This window comes from Vulpes vulpes, chromosome 3, assembly GCF_048418805.1.
Source record: "Vulpes vulpes isolate BD-2025 chromosome 3, VulVul3, whole genome shotgun sequence".
NCBI lineage: Eukaryota > Metazoa > Chordata > Mammalia > Carnivora > Canidae > Vulpes > Vulpes vulpes.
Window position 1 is genome coordinate 135,999,676 of NC_132782.1, and position 15,658 is coordinate 136,015,333.

Here is a 15,658-nt window from a genome sequence, read left to right on the forward strand (position 1 = left end):
TTTCCAATTACATCTCTATGTAAACCTGGATTTTCTTTATATACTTCAACCAAAAGAACATACTCAAACAGATGGATTCAATAGCAGATATGAAAATCCAGCTGCCTACATTAAGCCAGATATTTAAAATAATTTGCAAAAATGTAAAATACAACTCTTTATGCTTTTTTGAAAAATGGTTATTTGCATTAAAATATATGTTACCATATGATAGGTTTCCTATTGTTACTTTTAAATTATTATTTTTAAGATTTCCCAGTAAATTGGTATATTTATTGATACTGATAAATATCACCCAAACACAGGCTCTTTGGGGTCTTCAAGAACTTAAAAGTAAAAGGAGTTCTGAGACCATAAAGTTTGAGAATCACTGATTTCTCTATATAGTTCCTTAGCACTGACCTTTGTATTATTTAATAAAGCTTGAGAATCACTCATTTCTCTAGTTCTTTAGCGCTGACCTTTGTATTATTTAATATCCCTATTTTCCAGGTTCTGGGCAGAGATTACACTAAGTAAACCTCTAGTTACAAATATAAAGAACAGAGTATTTGAAATCTCCCAAATAAAACAAATCTTTTGTTTCTTACAAGATCAACTGAAAGCTATCATAGGTATACATATGCCTGAAATGTGTTTGAAATTACTGTTTGACAGTGTAAGGAGGAAACAGTTTAGATTATGAGGTATTACAGTTTAAAATACAATAGTTGCCATGAGTGCTGAACTGAATATTATCTAATATGCTTTCAAGTATCACATGAGGTGTAAACAATATACAATTTAATGGAAATGAAGCCAATGCAAGGTATTTCCAACCTTTGCCAGGTATTTCCTACGTCATCATAGCCACCTATTAATCCCCCTTATCTTCAAATACCTTGCCATTTAAAAAATGTTGTATGTCATGTAGTCTTATCAACTCTATAGATATGAGTTTATTAATGAATGAAAGCTCTTTCCAGTTTAAGATATGGAGTTATTTGCAATAAAATAACATCATTTAACTAATTAGGTACCAGAATGTTGCCAACACTTGAGACATAATAAGCCGTTTTTAATGTGTATGTTTCAAGACCAAAAGGTCCATTTGCCTAACACAAAACAAAGTAATTGTTTATTTTAAAAAAGCATTTGTAGATGATAACACAAAAGTATTTTGCTGATGTTACTAATATTACATCAAAATATTACAACTAAATAAAGTAGTGTATTAATATGTATTTTGCAATGACATAAAAAGACAAAAACAGGGATGCCTGGGCGGCTCAGCAGTTGAGCACCAGCCTTCAGCCCAGGGCATGATTCTGGAGTCCTGGGATCGAGTCCCACATTAGGCTCCCTGCATGGAGCCTGCTTCTCTCTCTGCCTGAGTCTCTGCCTCTCTCTCTCTGTGTTTCTCATGAATAAATAAATAAAACCTTTAAAGAAAAAAAAAAAAAAAGACAAAACAAAGCAAATCAAGCTCCGTCATTATCAGAGTAAATGGTTAAGTCTCCAGGCTTGAGAGGGCATATATACCTAAAACTTTCAAATACAAAAGGAAAATGATGTTAAAACATCTGCCTGAATTTTTCTGTGGGTATTGAAAATGCAACATGGGAACATCTCTCACAAATAAATGTCAGGTAACATGTTGTATTCCCTCTCTCCTTTTGAAAGAGAATAGAGGGCTTAAGACGGTGAGCTCTGGAATTAGAGTACTTAGGTTTAAATTCCAGCTTTACCATTTACTGGTAGTATAACACTGGACATGGCACTTAACCTTTCTGTGCCTCAGTTTCCTTATCTGTAAAATAGAGACAAGAACAGCAGCCACCCTACAGAACTGCTGTACAGGCTTCCTGAAAAAATACACACATCTGTACATATATAAAACAGTACTTGATACACAATAAGCATTCAAGAGATGTGAACTATTATTGTTGTCATATTAAATATTATGATTACCCTAATTACCCCAACTACATAGGGCAACAATCACTAAACCATGGTATCCAGGGCTTACAGTGACCGATGTTGCATATAAGACCTGATGTGATTGTACATCTTCTCTTTACCCACATTAATATTCCTTTGGTCAAACGTGTGAAATGGACACTAACATTTACTGAGTAAAAACATTGTAAGTGAAAGGGCTAAAATAAAAAAAATAAAAGAAAGAAAGAAGAAGGAAAAGGAAGGAAGGGAAGTAGGAAATAGTGTTGGAGTGAATTTAGAAATAACTATCAATAAATTCTAAAGTACAAAGTCACAAAAGAGTTACATTATTAGATTTTATAAAACACTGCAGAATCACCATAATAACTAAGTATACATATTTTTAGAAGATTAAATAATGCTAAGAGATCAATGGACATTTAAAAAAAAGATCTGGTCAGTTATCTGTGTTTGAATCAGTACTTTTTGCCTAAAGCTTTAAGATTAAGGAAAGAAATAGCAATTTCTAACAGAAAAAAGTAAATTAAAAAAACCCCACTGCCTCATGTGACACAAAAGGCACATCCAACTTAAGAAAAATTAATTGTCAGATCAGGTATCCAGCATCATGATTATGCAACACTTTAGGTTTCAAAGATGCAGGACTCATTCAGTCAACTCATTTGCTAATAAGCCCTTCACTGTGCTGCACACTAGGGAAACGTGGGAGAGTGAGATACAGCCCCCACTTCAGGAAGCTCACAACCTTCTGAAGGAGACAGATATGTAAACCAGTAACTCAAATACCACAAATAAATGCTTTAAAAAGGGGTTTGAATAGAGTGCTCTGGGAGCCTTCAAAGAAGCAACATAACTAACTGCCAATGGCGCACCAGAAAAGACTTCATCGAAGAGCTACCATTCGAGCTGGACCTTAGAAGTGGACGGTTTTCCAGAGGGAAGGAGAGACGTTCTAAACATGGGGAACAAAGGTGCCCAAGTATGGAGCGACAGTAAGTTTGGAGGACAGCAACATTTCATGCGGCTGAAGCACTGGGCGCCCCAAGGACAACAAGGCCAGAGAAGTCAGTCTCAGGTGTTGTCAGATTGTGTCTCATGTGCCTGGGGCAGACTTGTGAGCAATGGGGTCCCAGTAAAGGTGTTCCACCAGAAAAGTGACAAATCAGATTGGTTTCTCAGAAAAGTAAAAGTGGTGCTACTCTGAAGATGCACTTAAACAGAAGACAACCCTTTTGAATAGAAGACAACCCAAATCCAAACCTGCTAATAAGTAAGAACTGTTATTCTCATCTTGCCTGAAAAAAACCCAGCTGCTTTAGCAAAACAGTGTTCTTAAACCAATGAACACATATCAATATAAATTGCCATGATCGAGACTAAGAGAACCAAAGGACATATACAGAATCATCACATGAATGAATAGTTATAATGGTCTCACAGAAAATTGTTAGGACTATAGTGAAAGGAATATTCAGCCGTGGAACTGAAGTATCGTTTTTTAAATGACCAAAAGAATGATGTGTACTCCAAAATATCAACTATCGTTTTACTTTTGCTTCTTCATATTTTTGGGTTCTTTTCCCAAAAATTCCCACCATTAGCAAGTAGTACATTATAATTAAGAAAAAAATTTTAAAGCGCACTGTTCATTGCAGTTGATAAACAATTATCTTTATAGACATCTTAAAACTAAAATATTACCTTTTTGTCTCCTTGTTTTCGTCTTCTTAATCCTGGTCTATAATCATCTCCAAATCTCAGAAAGTAATAGTAAGAAACTAGCCTCTCAATAGGATCCCTTATGACATTAATGTAAATTGGCTTCTTCTTCACACCAAATCTGAAACAGAAGAAAAATGTAAAAGGTAAAATCTGTATTTTCACTTGGCTTAGGGGGGGTCCTAAAATTATAAATTCTATATGGAAAGAAAAACATGAATTTAAATAAAACAGAGTATGTAGAGATTAGGAAATAGTTTATGATTATTTATGCTATAATACAGTGAACAGGAAATAATTTAAAAATTACTGCTGACGATAAAGACGGGAAGTTTGTATGAAAAACAATTTTACATTTTACTGGTAAGAATTACAAAAAACATTTTAATTTTATGTAGCAATGATTTCTCATTTCTGGCTCACTGAACGAGACACGTTATCCATGGATTCAGCTTAAATCCATGTAAGTGTGACCACTGGAGTCTACCTTCTGCCGTTGCTGATTTTAAAGACAAGAGTGAAAGACATTCAGTTTCCAGCACAGTTTCCTTAGGGAATGAGAAAGAGGTGATAGAACAGAGGAGACAGAGAAGGCTTTCACTGTAGCCACCGGGGCAGCCCCTAGAAGCATCCAGCTGGCTCCTGTTCTAATATCCGCACTGTCCCAGTCTTGAGACCTTCGTGTTATCTTGACTTTTATTTTCCTTTATCCTTCATTTAGTACTGTTACCAGGTCCTTTTGATTCTTCCTGCTGTTGGCTTCCCCACAGATCTGACCTGTCCTCATTGCTCCCTTCCTTTCCCACCACCACCCTCTCCCAAGGCCTCTTGTTTGGATTACTCCAATAACCTCATTGGTTTTCTTGCCTCAGGCTTCCCTTTTCAACCTACCTTCCAGACCAATCCCCAACTGATAATCCAAAAGCACCACTGGTTAGATTATTCTTTTTAGGAAGCTGGAACAACACTACTGTTTATGTTGATATCAAACCCAAACTCCTTTGTCTGGTTGCTAATGACTCAGGTACCACCTTACTGTCCTCAAAGAAGAAACCATCCATCTGTTACAGTTTGGCCCACCTCTTCTATCTCACCCAACATATATTTATTCCTATTTCTCCTTACACGCCTCTGCTCCTTAACTAAAATGCCATTCTCATTTTTCTATTCTATTACATTAGTTCATTTTAAAAATTACTTTTTTATGTACCCAATACATGCACCAATATTCTAATGCTACGATTACAGCAGTGAGTAAAAAAAAAAAAAAAAAAAAAAAAAAGACAAAATTCCTTGTCCTAATGGAGCCAACATTCTACCTGGGGAAGACGGAATATAAACAAATAAGTAAATATGTGAGATGGTAAAAAGTACTGAGGAAAAACATGATACAGTGAAAGGGAACAAGGACCAAGAGAAGTGGGGACAGAGTACAATTCAAAATAGGCAGGCCTCACTAGTATTATGTGATGAGAGAAGGGAGCCATGGAGCTATCTGGAGGAAAATGTTCCAGGAAGATGAAACTCTAGGAGTATGAAACCCTCACCCCAAGCTGCTAAGTGCCAGGCATTTTCAAGGAACAGCAAGATTAGCCTAGCTGCAGCAGAATCAGAAAGGAGAGAGAAGGAGGGGGAGTGGAGGAAGCACAGATCATGTAGACCTTTATAAGCACCAGGAGGGAAGCCTGAGTCAGCACTGAAGTGTCATGATGTGGGTTGTAGTCAACAGCAGGGTGACTAGAGTTACCAACACTGTATTGTAAACTTGGGAGTTCCTACGGAGAGTAGATTCTAAATGTTCTCACCATAACAACAGCAACCACAAGATAGTAACTGTGTGAGGTGAAGGATGTGTTAATTAACCTTATCCTGGTAAACATTTTACAATACACAATGTATGGTAAAATAGAATCACACTATACACCTTAAACTTACACAGTGTATATGTCAATATATCTCAATAAAGCAGGAGAGGAAAAAACAACTGGCTGCTGTTTGGGAATAAAATGCAGTGGGGCAATAATGAAATCTTGTACAGCCTAGGAAGCCGATGGCACACGGTACTATCTATCACTGACACCTGCACCCAGGAGTCACTGCTCTGGCAATTCTACTCCCTGCTTATCCTGCTAGTGTTTCTCTTCTTTTTCTCCTAGTATGATTAAAAGCCACTTGAGAACAGGCACAGTACTGTACCCTTATTTTATATATTTCACAGGGCCTCATATACATAAATACTTGCCCACTCATTAGTACTAATTTCAAAGATTAAAAAAAATATTAGCAATTTCTCCTAAAATAGGAATCACAATGAGAAACAACAGAACTATGCTTAGGTTGTGTGACTCTGGTAAGAAATGGTGAAAGCTGCTTATTCTTTTAACCACTTTTTTAAAAAAATATTTTTATTATTTATTTGAAAGAGAGAGAGTGAGTGAGTGAATGAGCACAAACAGGAGGAACAGCAGAGGGAAAAGCAGACTCTTGGCTGAACAGGGAGCCTGACCCAGGGCTCGATCCCAGGACCCTGGAATCAGGACCTGAGCTGAATGAAGGCAGATGCTTAACCGATGAAGCGACTCAAGTGCCTTTCTTTTCAACCACTCTTGATATTTTCACTCATCTGTTCACAGAAACCTTCAATTTTAGCCAAAAGATTATAACTGAAATTTCCCTTCTTACTAAAATCTTCTTCCAAAGGCACTAAAAAGCATATAGCTGAACTAAACAATTTCACATTTCCCTGTCTTCTGCCCACTGCAATCAATGTCTTGTACTCAGCAGGCATTCTATAAATGTTTTCTACTTCGTTCTTAAGCAATTGAGTAGAAAAGAGATAATAGAAGAGAAAAAAACAGGGTGCCTGGATAACTCGATTCTTTCAGCCCCTGAATTATTGAAAATTAACTAACCAGGAAGTTTCTAATTTACAAATAGGTTGTAATCTATAAGAACCACTTTGTGTGTAAGAAGGGTTCAGTAGTCTTGACTTCTAGTTCTTTTCTCACTATTAAGTGAGTGACCCAAAGTCACTAAAATTCTGTGTACATATGTAAATACTACAAACTACAAAGAATCCTTTGTCAAACATTATCATAATACTAAAGCTGTGAGTTGAACAGAATTAGTATGCATTTTTTTTCAATCATAAAACCATAAAACCAATAACACAGTAAAAAAATTTTCACCATTTGTTAAAATAGGAAACAGTATCATTGCCAAATATATGGCACTGCCATGTTGGGCATTACAGTAGAAGCTCCTTGAGGGCAGGACTGTTTCCCTCGTATTCATGGCTTTATCACTAGTTGTTCAACATAGTGCCAAGACATACTTGTTGAATATTATAGAATTAGGCTGAAGAAACTGCTGGGAAGTAACCACTTAGGAAGCCTTTCTGTAGGAGAGCGAACTCAGTAGTAAGAAGAGGCATCAGAAATGCACAGTTGTGGGGTGCATAGGTGGGTCAGTTTTGTTTTTGTTTTTGGTTTTTTTTTTAAAGAGAAATGTGTTTATTCCATGATCAGTACAGACCAAATGCATACTCACCGTATGAAAGTCAAACCAGTCAGTGACTCCAGAGTTTGGCTAACACTGAGGCACCAGCATCATGGTTTAGAGTGGGTTCTCATGGCACACGTAACCTCACCAAGGGCTCCAATTATAAAATTAAAAAAAAAAAAGCGGGGGAAGGGGCAGCCGGCTGGTCGGGCTGGGTGGGGAGCTGTGGCTCCCCAGCCCCCGGAGCCCGCCTCATCCCCTGACCCTTCCTTTCCTGGTAAAAAACAACTCAAACAGATTTGACATGAAAAACAAACAAGGGGAGAGGGAAAAGAAAACATGGCTTTATAATTAAAAATAGACTAATAAAGTTTGAAACTGAGTAAAATATAGGCAGGTTTTTTTATGTGTGTTTTGTGTGTTTCTTGGTTTCAGCTTAGGTTGGATCTTGGGGTCCGGAGATCAAGACCCGAGTAGAGTTCCATGCTCAGTGTGGAATCCACTTCAGATTCTCTGCTTCTCTCTGCCCTTCCCACTCATGCTCTCTCTTTCCCCTTCTTTTTGTCTCTCAAAAAATAATAATAATAATAATAAATCTTAAAAACGGGGGCAGGGAGCCTGGGTGGCTCAGTGGTTGAGCATCTGCCTTCGGTTCAGGTTGTGATCCAGGGTCCTGGGATCAAGTCCCACATCAGGCCCCCTGCAGGAAGCCTGCTTCTCCCTCTGCCTATGTCTCTTCCTCTCTATGTCTCTTGTGAATAAATAGAATCTTAAAAAAAAGAAAACAATTACACAGTTGCTACCTTAACTGAGAGTGCAGAGAGTCTTGTAATAGGAAGCTACAAGGAGGAGAAAGCACAGGACGATGGACAATGACTCCAATCTTAAACCTGTAGGATTCCCTGGGAACCCCCTTACCATCTCCATTATTAGCCAGTGACCACCCTGAGTCATTCTTATGGGAATTACCTCCCCATATCATCTCCCACCATTGCTTCCTCTTTTTCCCTTCTCCCCGATCTCTGACATGTGGGACAGACAGCAACTCTTACCAAGTGGCACTAGAAAGGGGATATGGCGCTTTACAAAATTCTTCTTGCTGTCTGGAAAATGACTTTCTGGGGCATGGCTTTGGGTGACATTTATGTGTATGAAGTATGATTTTAATGAGATAACGTGTGAACTCATTCTGAAGATGGAGAGGATTATTATTTATAAGTTAGTATGGTTATATAGACATGAAGACAAGAGATTTTTTTTTAAGATTGTATTTATTTATTTGAGAGAGCGATTGAGACAGTGAACACAAGCAGAGAGGAGGGGCAATGGGAGAGGGAGAAGCAGACTCCCCAGTGAGCAGAGAGCCCGATACAGGGACTGATCCCAGGACCCTGGGACCATAGCCGAAGCTGAAGCCAAACAACTGAGCCACCCAGGAGCCCCAGGCGCCTGTGTTAGTTAGAATCTCTAACAGAAAACAGACATGATAAAAATAGCATCTGGGCTATTCAGCTCAGCTGGTTAGGAAACAAGCATCCTTTTAGGTTTGTAGGTTTAATTCTTTTGCCAGCCAGGTAGTTTTGTACACGGGGAAAATGTGTTGTGTAGTCACAAACTCTACCTTTAACCTTGGCCAGCCATCTGAGCTGTTCCTCAGGAGGGCTCAGGTGAAGAAAGAGACAACCTATCTTCATTCCAAAAATAGAAACTATTATTGACCTGTTAGAAAATGATCTTCTTAGGAAAAGAACAGCATATTGGGTAGGAATGTTCTGTAAAGATCAAAAGGCAAAAAATATAATCTGAGGAGCAGGTTGGTAAGAAGACACTTTAGAAACCTTATTCTTGCCACATCAGCATATGTGATACGACACAGCAAGGAATACAAGGTAGGCTCCTGTCTTTACAACTACCCTCCATACAGTTTGGATAAATGGGTAAACATCGAGAATGGTTGAAAGAATTAGTGCATACTCAGAACATTTGAAAGGAACTTGTCCTTAGCTGGCCAAAGCTGACATGGAACATGATGAAGCTGAAAGAGGGCTGACTAGCTTTGGGAAGCACAATGCTTTGTGATTTTTTTTTTAAATAATTTATTTATTTATTCATGAGAGACATAGAGAGAGAGAGACAGAGACATAGGCAGAGGGAGAAGTAGGCCCCCTGCAGGCAGCCTGATACAGGATTTGATCCCAGGACTCTGGATCACGACCTGAGCCTACAGCAGACACTCAACCACTGAGCCACCCAGCGTCCCTGCTTTGTGATTTCTGCTTCATTTTGGATTTAACATCTCTAGGAAAGCAGCAGTCTCACTAGGGACACTGGTATCTTATATATATATTTGTGCTGGACTTTCTTAGCCCTTCACAGAAACTTTCAAATGCTTCCCATGAGACAGGTTCCCATGGTCTTGTTTCAAAAATAGTGAATGACCTGTTGGTATTTGGCACTCCCACTGGTGATGTCGTTTTTGTAGTAATTACTTACCTCTTAAAAAGGGCATTCATCTACTATGTATCTATTAGAATGGCCCAAAATTTTAAAAAAGAAACAAAAGAGGTCTAACAATAACAGATGTTGGCAAGGATGCACAGCACCCAGAACTCTCATACACTGTTGGTGAGATTGCAAAATAACACAGCCACATGAAAAACCAGTTTTGCAGTGTCTTAGAGAGTTACTATACAATCTAGCAATCCCACTTCTAGGTTTTACGCAAGAGAAATGAAGACATATGTCCACATAAAACCTATGTGCAAGTGTTTTAGCAGTTTTACTCATAATCACTAAAAGCTGGAAACAACCCAAGTATCCAGAAAATGGTGAATGGATAAAGACTGCGGTGTATCCACACAATGGCATACTATTCATCCAAGAAGTACTAATGGATGCGTACAATAGATGAATGTCAAAAGCCTCAAGCTAAGTGAAAGAAGCCAAACTCAAAAGACCTGGTGACTGATGAAATGTATGTGGTAAGGAAAGGGGTTGAGTTTTTGGCTTCGAGGTCTTGATAAAGAAAAATGGGTAAACTTCCCAAAAGGGAATAATGAGGCAAAGACAGAATCTTGAGCAATGCCTTATTAAGAGTTGGGAATAAGGGCAGCCCAGGTGGCTCAGCGGTTTAGCCCCGCCTTCAGCCCAGGGCGTGATCCTGGAGACCCGGGATAGAGCCCTATGTCCGGCTCCCTGCATGGAGCCTGCTTCTCCCTCTGCCTGTGTCACTCTCTGTGTGTGTGTGTCTCTCATGAATAAATAAATAAAATCTTAAAAAAAAAAAAAAAAAAAAAGAGGGGACTAAGAAGCGCCAGCATGGATTCAGACTGGGAGAAGAAGAAAACACCAGTAAGACAATGTGGTTACCGAGAGAAGACAGAATTATAAAAGAACATAACACTGCTTTGTGTGAGACACAGAACCTACTGCTTCACATACATTTTCATATTTAATCCTTGCAACCACCAGGAAGTAGTTACTTTAATTATCTTCACTTTACAAATCGGGAAAATGCAGATCTGAAACGATGTGGCTGAAACCACAGAGCTGGTAAGGAAGGGGTGGGGGTGGAGGGGTGTTTACTGCAGATCCAGCCGGCTTCAGAGGCTGCTCCGGAGCAGTCTACAGGATCAGTGCTGTAGAAAGAGCTGGTGGTACAAGGTCAATAAAAAGGCAACTCTTACATATTGCCTATAATGATTACAATAACTTAAGAAATGTTTCTATAGTGTTGTGACATATTTGCTGAAAACGATAGAAAATGGTGAAACTTCAATTGGTTTAGCAGAGAAGCACAAGGTAAAAGGGACAACCTCACATAAATCTAAAGACTCACAAACTATATTAGGCCTAAAAATATTGTCATTTTATTACTCTCCAAGATACTTCAGACCTAGTGAACCATTTGATTATGTGTTTCTTGTCCTGACATAGATGCTCTTTACTGAGTCACCTCAATTGTTCTGAGAAAGACAATGGGTGATATGGAGAAACCAGAATGACAGCGATTAAGACACACACTCATTCCTGGGCACAGCCACAAAGGCATACACCTGACATGCACCTGGATATGACTGCTGTCTGTATCAAAAATAATTTCCAAAGATCGAAGAGAGATGCTGACATGTCACCCATAGGTAGCTAGATCATAGAAAATCTCAGCAGACTCTGATTGAAACCAGCATTCACACAGTTTTCTTTCAGCTGAACATTATTCACCATAAAGGAAAATGTCACTGAAATAAATGAAAGGGATATTCTAATGTTTTTATTTTGTAAAATCTGAAGAAAATCAAAGTGGAGGTAATAGATGCCTCTGGTAAAGGAGTATGAATTTAAAAGGCAGGATGATCTGTAATATTTTCACTGTTTATAATGAAACATAATGAACTGATAATTACAGAAAAAAATGGGATTTCAGTGAACTCACTGAGGACAAGAACTACAACTTATTTATTCAACTTTATATTATCTGCACTCTTGGACATTTTGAAAAAGTCCAACCTACACACATTTTTTAGTGAAAAATGTTTAAATTTTAAATTTATAACATTAATGATCCTATCCAATTTAATTTAAAAATTGTGCTGCCCACCAATTGAAATGAAAACAAAAATTAATTGAACACTAAAGAGAAAAATGGAAAAAGGAACTAGGAAATGTGCTAAAACAAACAAACAAAAAAATCGAGAATAAGACCAAGAGAAAAAGGAGCAACACAGAACAGGAATATAAACTTGAAACAAGGAGATGTTGTTATTATGCTGAAGTTCTGAATAAAACCAGAAAAATATAACCAAAACATGGCTTGAGCACATATAGGCTTGCAAATAAAATGCTTATTTCTTAGTGATCAGTCTAAACCAAAAAAACCACTTTTCTTTTTTTATTTTCTTTATCTTGCTTCCTGGGTTTCCTGGGATATACTGAATTTATATGCTTTTTAGGGACTCTTTTAAGGCAATTGAAAAGCTAAGTGATTAAACATTTCTTTCACCAAAGTCAACTGTTTTCTCCTGAAGGCAAGTATTTTAATGGATTCCACAAAGTACTATGGCAGTCGAGAATATGTTTTGAAGAATAAAGCATTTTAAAAATTGGTGATATTTCTTTCCTCTTTCTTACTCATTCATGGTCAGTATGTCTGTCAAACTAAAATTAATTTTAAAAGATACTGGTTACATCTACAGTAGTTCTTGACTATATACTTCAAAATATATTTCTTTTAGGTGATTTCTTTAAGGTGTTTGTTTAAAATCTTGTAAAAGTCTATTGAAATTTCTTACAATAGTTTTCACTTCCAATAACATGAGACCCATTATGAAAATATTCAAAACCTTAAACGTTCATGTTAGTATTTAATAAATGAGATTAATCTTTTCAAGAAACTTTATACTTTTTCAACTGCAAGAACCCTAGCATATACCAGAGCTACAAGTACAAGACTTTTGCCAAAAGCAAAAGCACTCAATATATTATTTTAATAATGGAAACTTCAAGTATTAGAAACCAAGCTGTGTGTGGAAAAAAATAAATCATTTAGGTGAAAGGGTAACAAACATTCAATTGAAGGATAATGCAGCCCTGAGGGAAAATATGCATATGAATGGAGTTTATGAAATTGGTTCAGTGCCTCTGCAAGGAAAAAATAATTAGTTTATTTTAAAGCTGCCTATAAAATGTTTTCAATATTGCAGTATGAATTATTTACAGAAAAATGTACATCTAACTTTATTTTTTATTTTATTTTTTTTACATCTAACTTTAAAGATACCATTTTACTGAGACATCTAGAGTATTGTGGAACTAGAAATAAAAATATATCATTTACTGTACATAGTATCTGGGAGATTCTCTTTTAATTACATGCCTTTCAAAAAGTTCAGGGCTAGTATCTAAATCAGTGGTAATTCAACTCTTTCTCTTCAATATAAGAAGTTAAAGTGACTGGAATATCAATTTAATTTTCAACTTTGATACAGAATGTTCTCTAGAGCTGACAAATACTTGAGAGTATATTACTATTAAGTCATGACTGCTAATGAAATGACTGAGGGAACATATCTTAGATGAAATAATTTTAAAAATACTTATTAAATATGTCTTTGAAGTTAGTACAGGTTATTGGGGAAAAGATTTGGATTTGAGGTTTTAACCATAATGCTACTCTATGTGTTACAAAAAATATTCAAATGGATTCACAAAATAATCTATGTTTAGAATATTCCTTTACCCAGTTTTTTGAATAGTACCTTAACGTGGCACAGACTGGGGGGGATTGGGGTGTGTGTGGGAAACACAGTGCTTGGATACCATGCGTAGGCCTCTAGTTTTATGAACTTTTCTTGAGAGAATCATGATAGAATTACCGTGAACCCACTCTACTCCCCAAAATATGGAAAATCAGAGATATTTATCATCAGTATCAAGCAAATCACTAAAGGAAAATCACTATGTTTTTTAAAAGTCAATTTTGAATATATCACAATTTTAAAGCTAAAACTAGGGAGCCCAAAACAAAGTGTACACTTTACTGTGTCCTGGCTGAAAAGTAGATGCAAAGTAGGTATTGGAGTTCTTTGCTTTCTCAGCTCTCAGTCAATAATGTAGTAAGTCAGAATCTGATTGGTCTCTAGGTTAAAACGTGGGGCTCTCCTAAAACAGTGTCACGTGCTTATACAAGACACACAAATAGAATAATGTTAAATAACTTTAGAGTATTACCTATATTGAGTCTACTTTGAATTTCTAAAATTAATGTGACAATTATCAATTTATGAACACTAGAGGGCAGTAAAACACTAGAAGGTGTATTTAAATTACATACCTAAAAGTGGCAAAGGCAAGCCAGTACACTTTTTTAATCAAAATTCTAACAATTTAATAAACTTGTTTCTTTTTAGGTTGCTAAAGTACAAAGCATTCTTCAGTGTGTCATTTTAGGTATAACTTACTTTGCAAAATCCAAATAAGAAACATGTCCATGATAAAACCCTGGTTTCATCTCTTTCCAGGAAGTTATATTCTTTACAAAGCGTACCTAAAACAGGAGAACACACTCATTACTGAAGTTCAATATAAAGGAAAATGAAATCTGATGATAGCAAAATACTTTCCATTTAGACATTTAAAACAAATCACACCAGTTTGACAATTACAGTGCTTGAAACACAGGTTTCAACTAAGGAGAGCACAGTGTGATCTGTAATTACCAATTCATCACAGAGAGAGCTATTATCACCACACTCAGAAAAGAGTGAGAGAGAATCCTGAAAGAAAAACCCACACAGTGCAATCATTTACAATGCTGCACTGTGAGTAATTCACATGGGCGAGGGGAGAGTGGGTACCAACACACATGCCCAAGTCTGTTTTCCACTCCCAGAGACTTGTTATTCATATAAACTCATACTTATCAACGGTTCAACAAATTAAAACAAAAAGTAATCCTTAAGCCAAAATGATTAAAGAAAAGATGATAATTATCAGAGGACTTAACAAAGAACAGATATCATAAGCTTGTTGATAAAAGAGATTAATAAAATTAGAGAGGTGAAATTTTTTAGGTAAAATTTTTAAAAACTTGAATATCTAATTATTACTATTTTAATTTGCTGGAATTAAAGGTGCTCAAAAGATTAGTTAATAGAAAAATTCTTTTAGTGTAAATGTGCTAAAAAAATTTCAAGAACTGATTAATATAGAACGTGATAAGACTAAGTATCACCAGCTGCAAAGCAGTGATACACAATTTTTCAAAGAAATGTGGTATATATTTTTGATGAGCAAATTTCTGCATTATAAGCAGCAAGTGGTTAAGACTCTCTTCTGGGGACTGGCTGTCGGGTGGTGGAGAAGGGCTGAAAGGAAGGGGATCCACCACCTTAAACTGTGCTAAGGCATCTGCAAGTTGTGACCTCAGCCTCTGGAACACAGGCCTGTCAATTGCGTACTTCTGACAATTTATCAATCTTGCATTTACATTTTAGAATAGCGTATGTCACATGTAGATATTCTGGACCACTTCTATCAGATTAGCCAATAAATTAATGGCAATGAATGATGATGGCCGCCTCCTAGAAAAGGCCTATTTGTATGGCAGAGTACAAAACAGTGCAGAAGCAGCCATATGTCAGAGAATGTGAACTAGGGAAAAACAGAAGGTTCTGGGGAAATTTATTTTTTAGGGAAAGCATTAATAACTCAGATACTAAGGGAAATAATGGAGTTCTTAGAAGGAAAGTGATATGAACCTTATCTTATTATCTTATGTACACATACACACTTAAATCTGAAAACTGAATGTAGATGGTAAAAGTATGTTGCATTAGAAAATACACAATTATATTTCAACAGATATTTACAATTTTTCCCACTAGAAAAAAGAGCCAAATAAATGTGTGACTTGAGGTTCTCATGTTCCTTCCTATCTGTTCTTTAAGGCACAAGAGAATGAAAATATCAAATGGCAAATGAAAATTAAACAGAAAATTAA

General features: G+C 36.7%; 1 protein-coding gene across 2 annotated transcripts in view; it reads right to left on the minus strand.

Moving 5' to 3' along the window:
* The window catches only part of HS2ST1 (heparan sulfate 2-O-sulfotransferase 1), a 178,271-nt gene that overhangs the window by 15,368 nt on the left and 147,245 nt on the right, over window positions 1–15,658 (minus strand). For both annotated transcript variants that reach the window (XM_026004827.2, XM_026004826.2), the window contains exons 3-4: window positions 14,118–14,203; window positions 3,643–3,781 (exon numbers count right to left, since the gene is read on the minus strand). In XM_026004827.2, coding sequence (XP_025860612.1) covers window positions 3,643–3,781; window positions 14,118–14,203 — 225 coding nt within the window. The remainder of the gene's footprint in view (window positions 1–3,642; window positions 3,782–14,117; window positions 14,204–15,658) is intronic.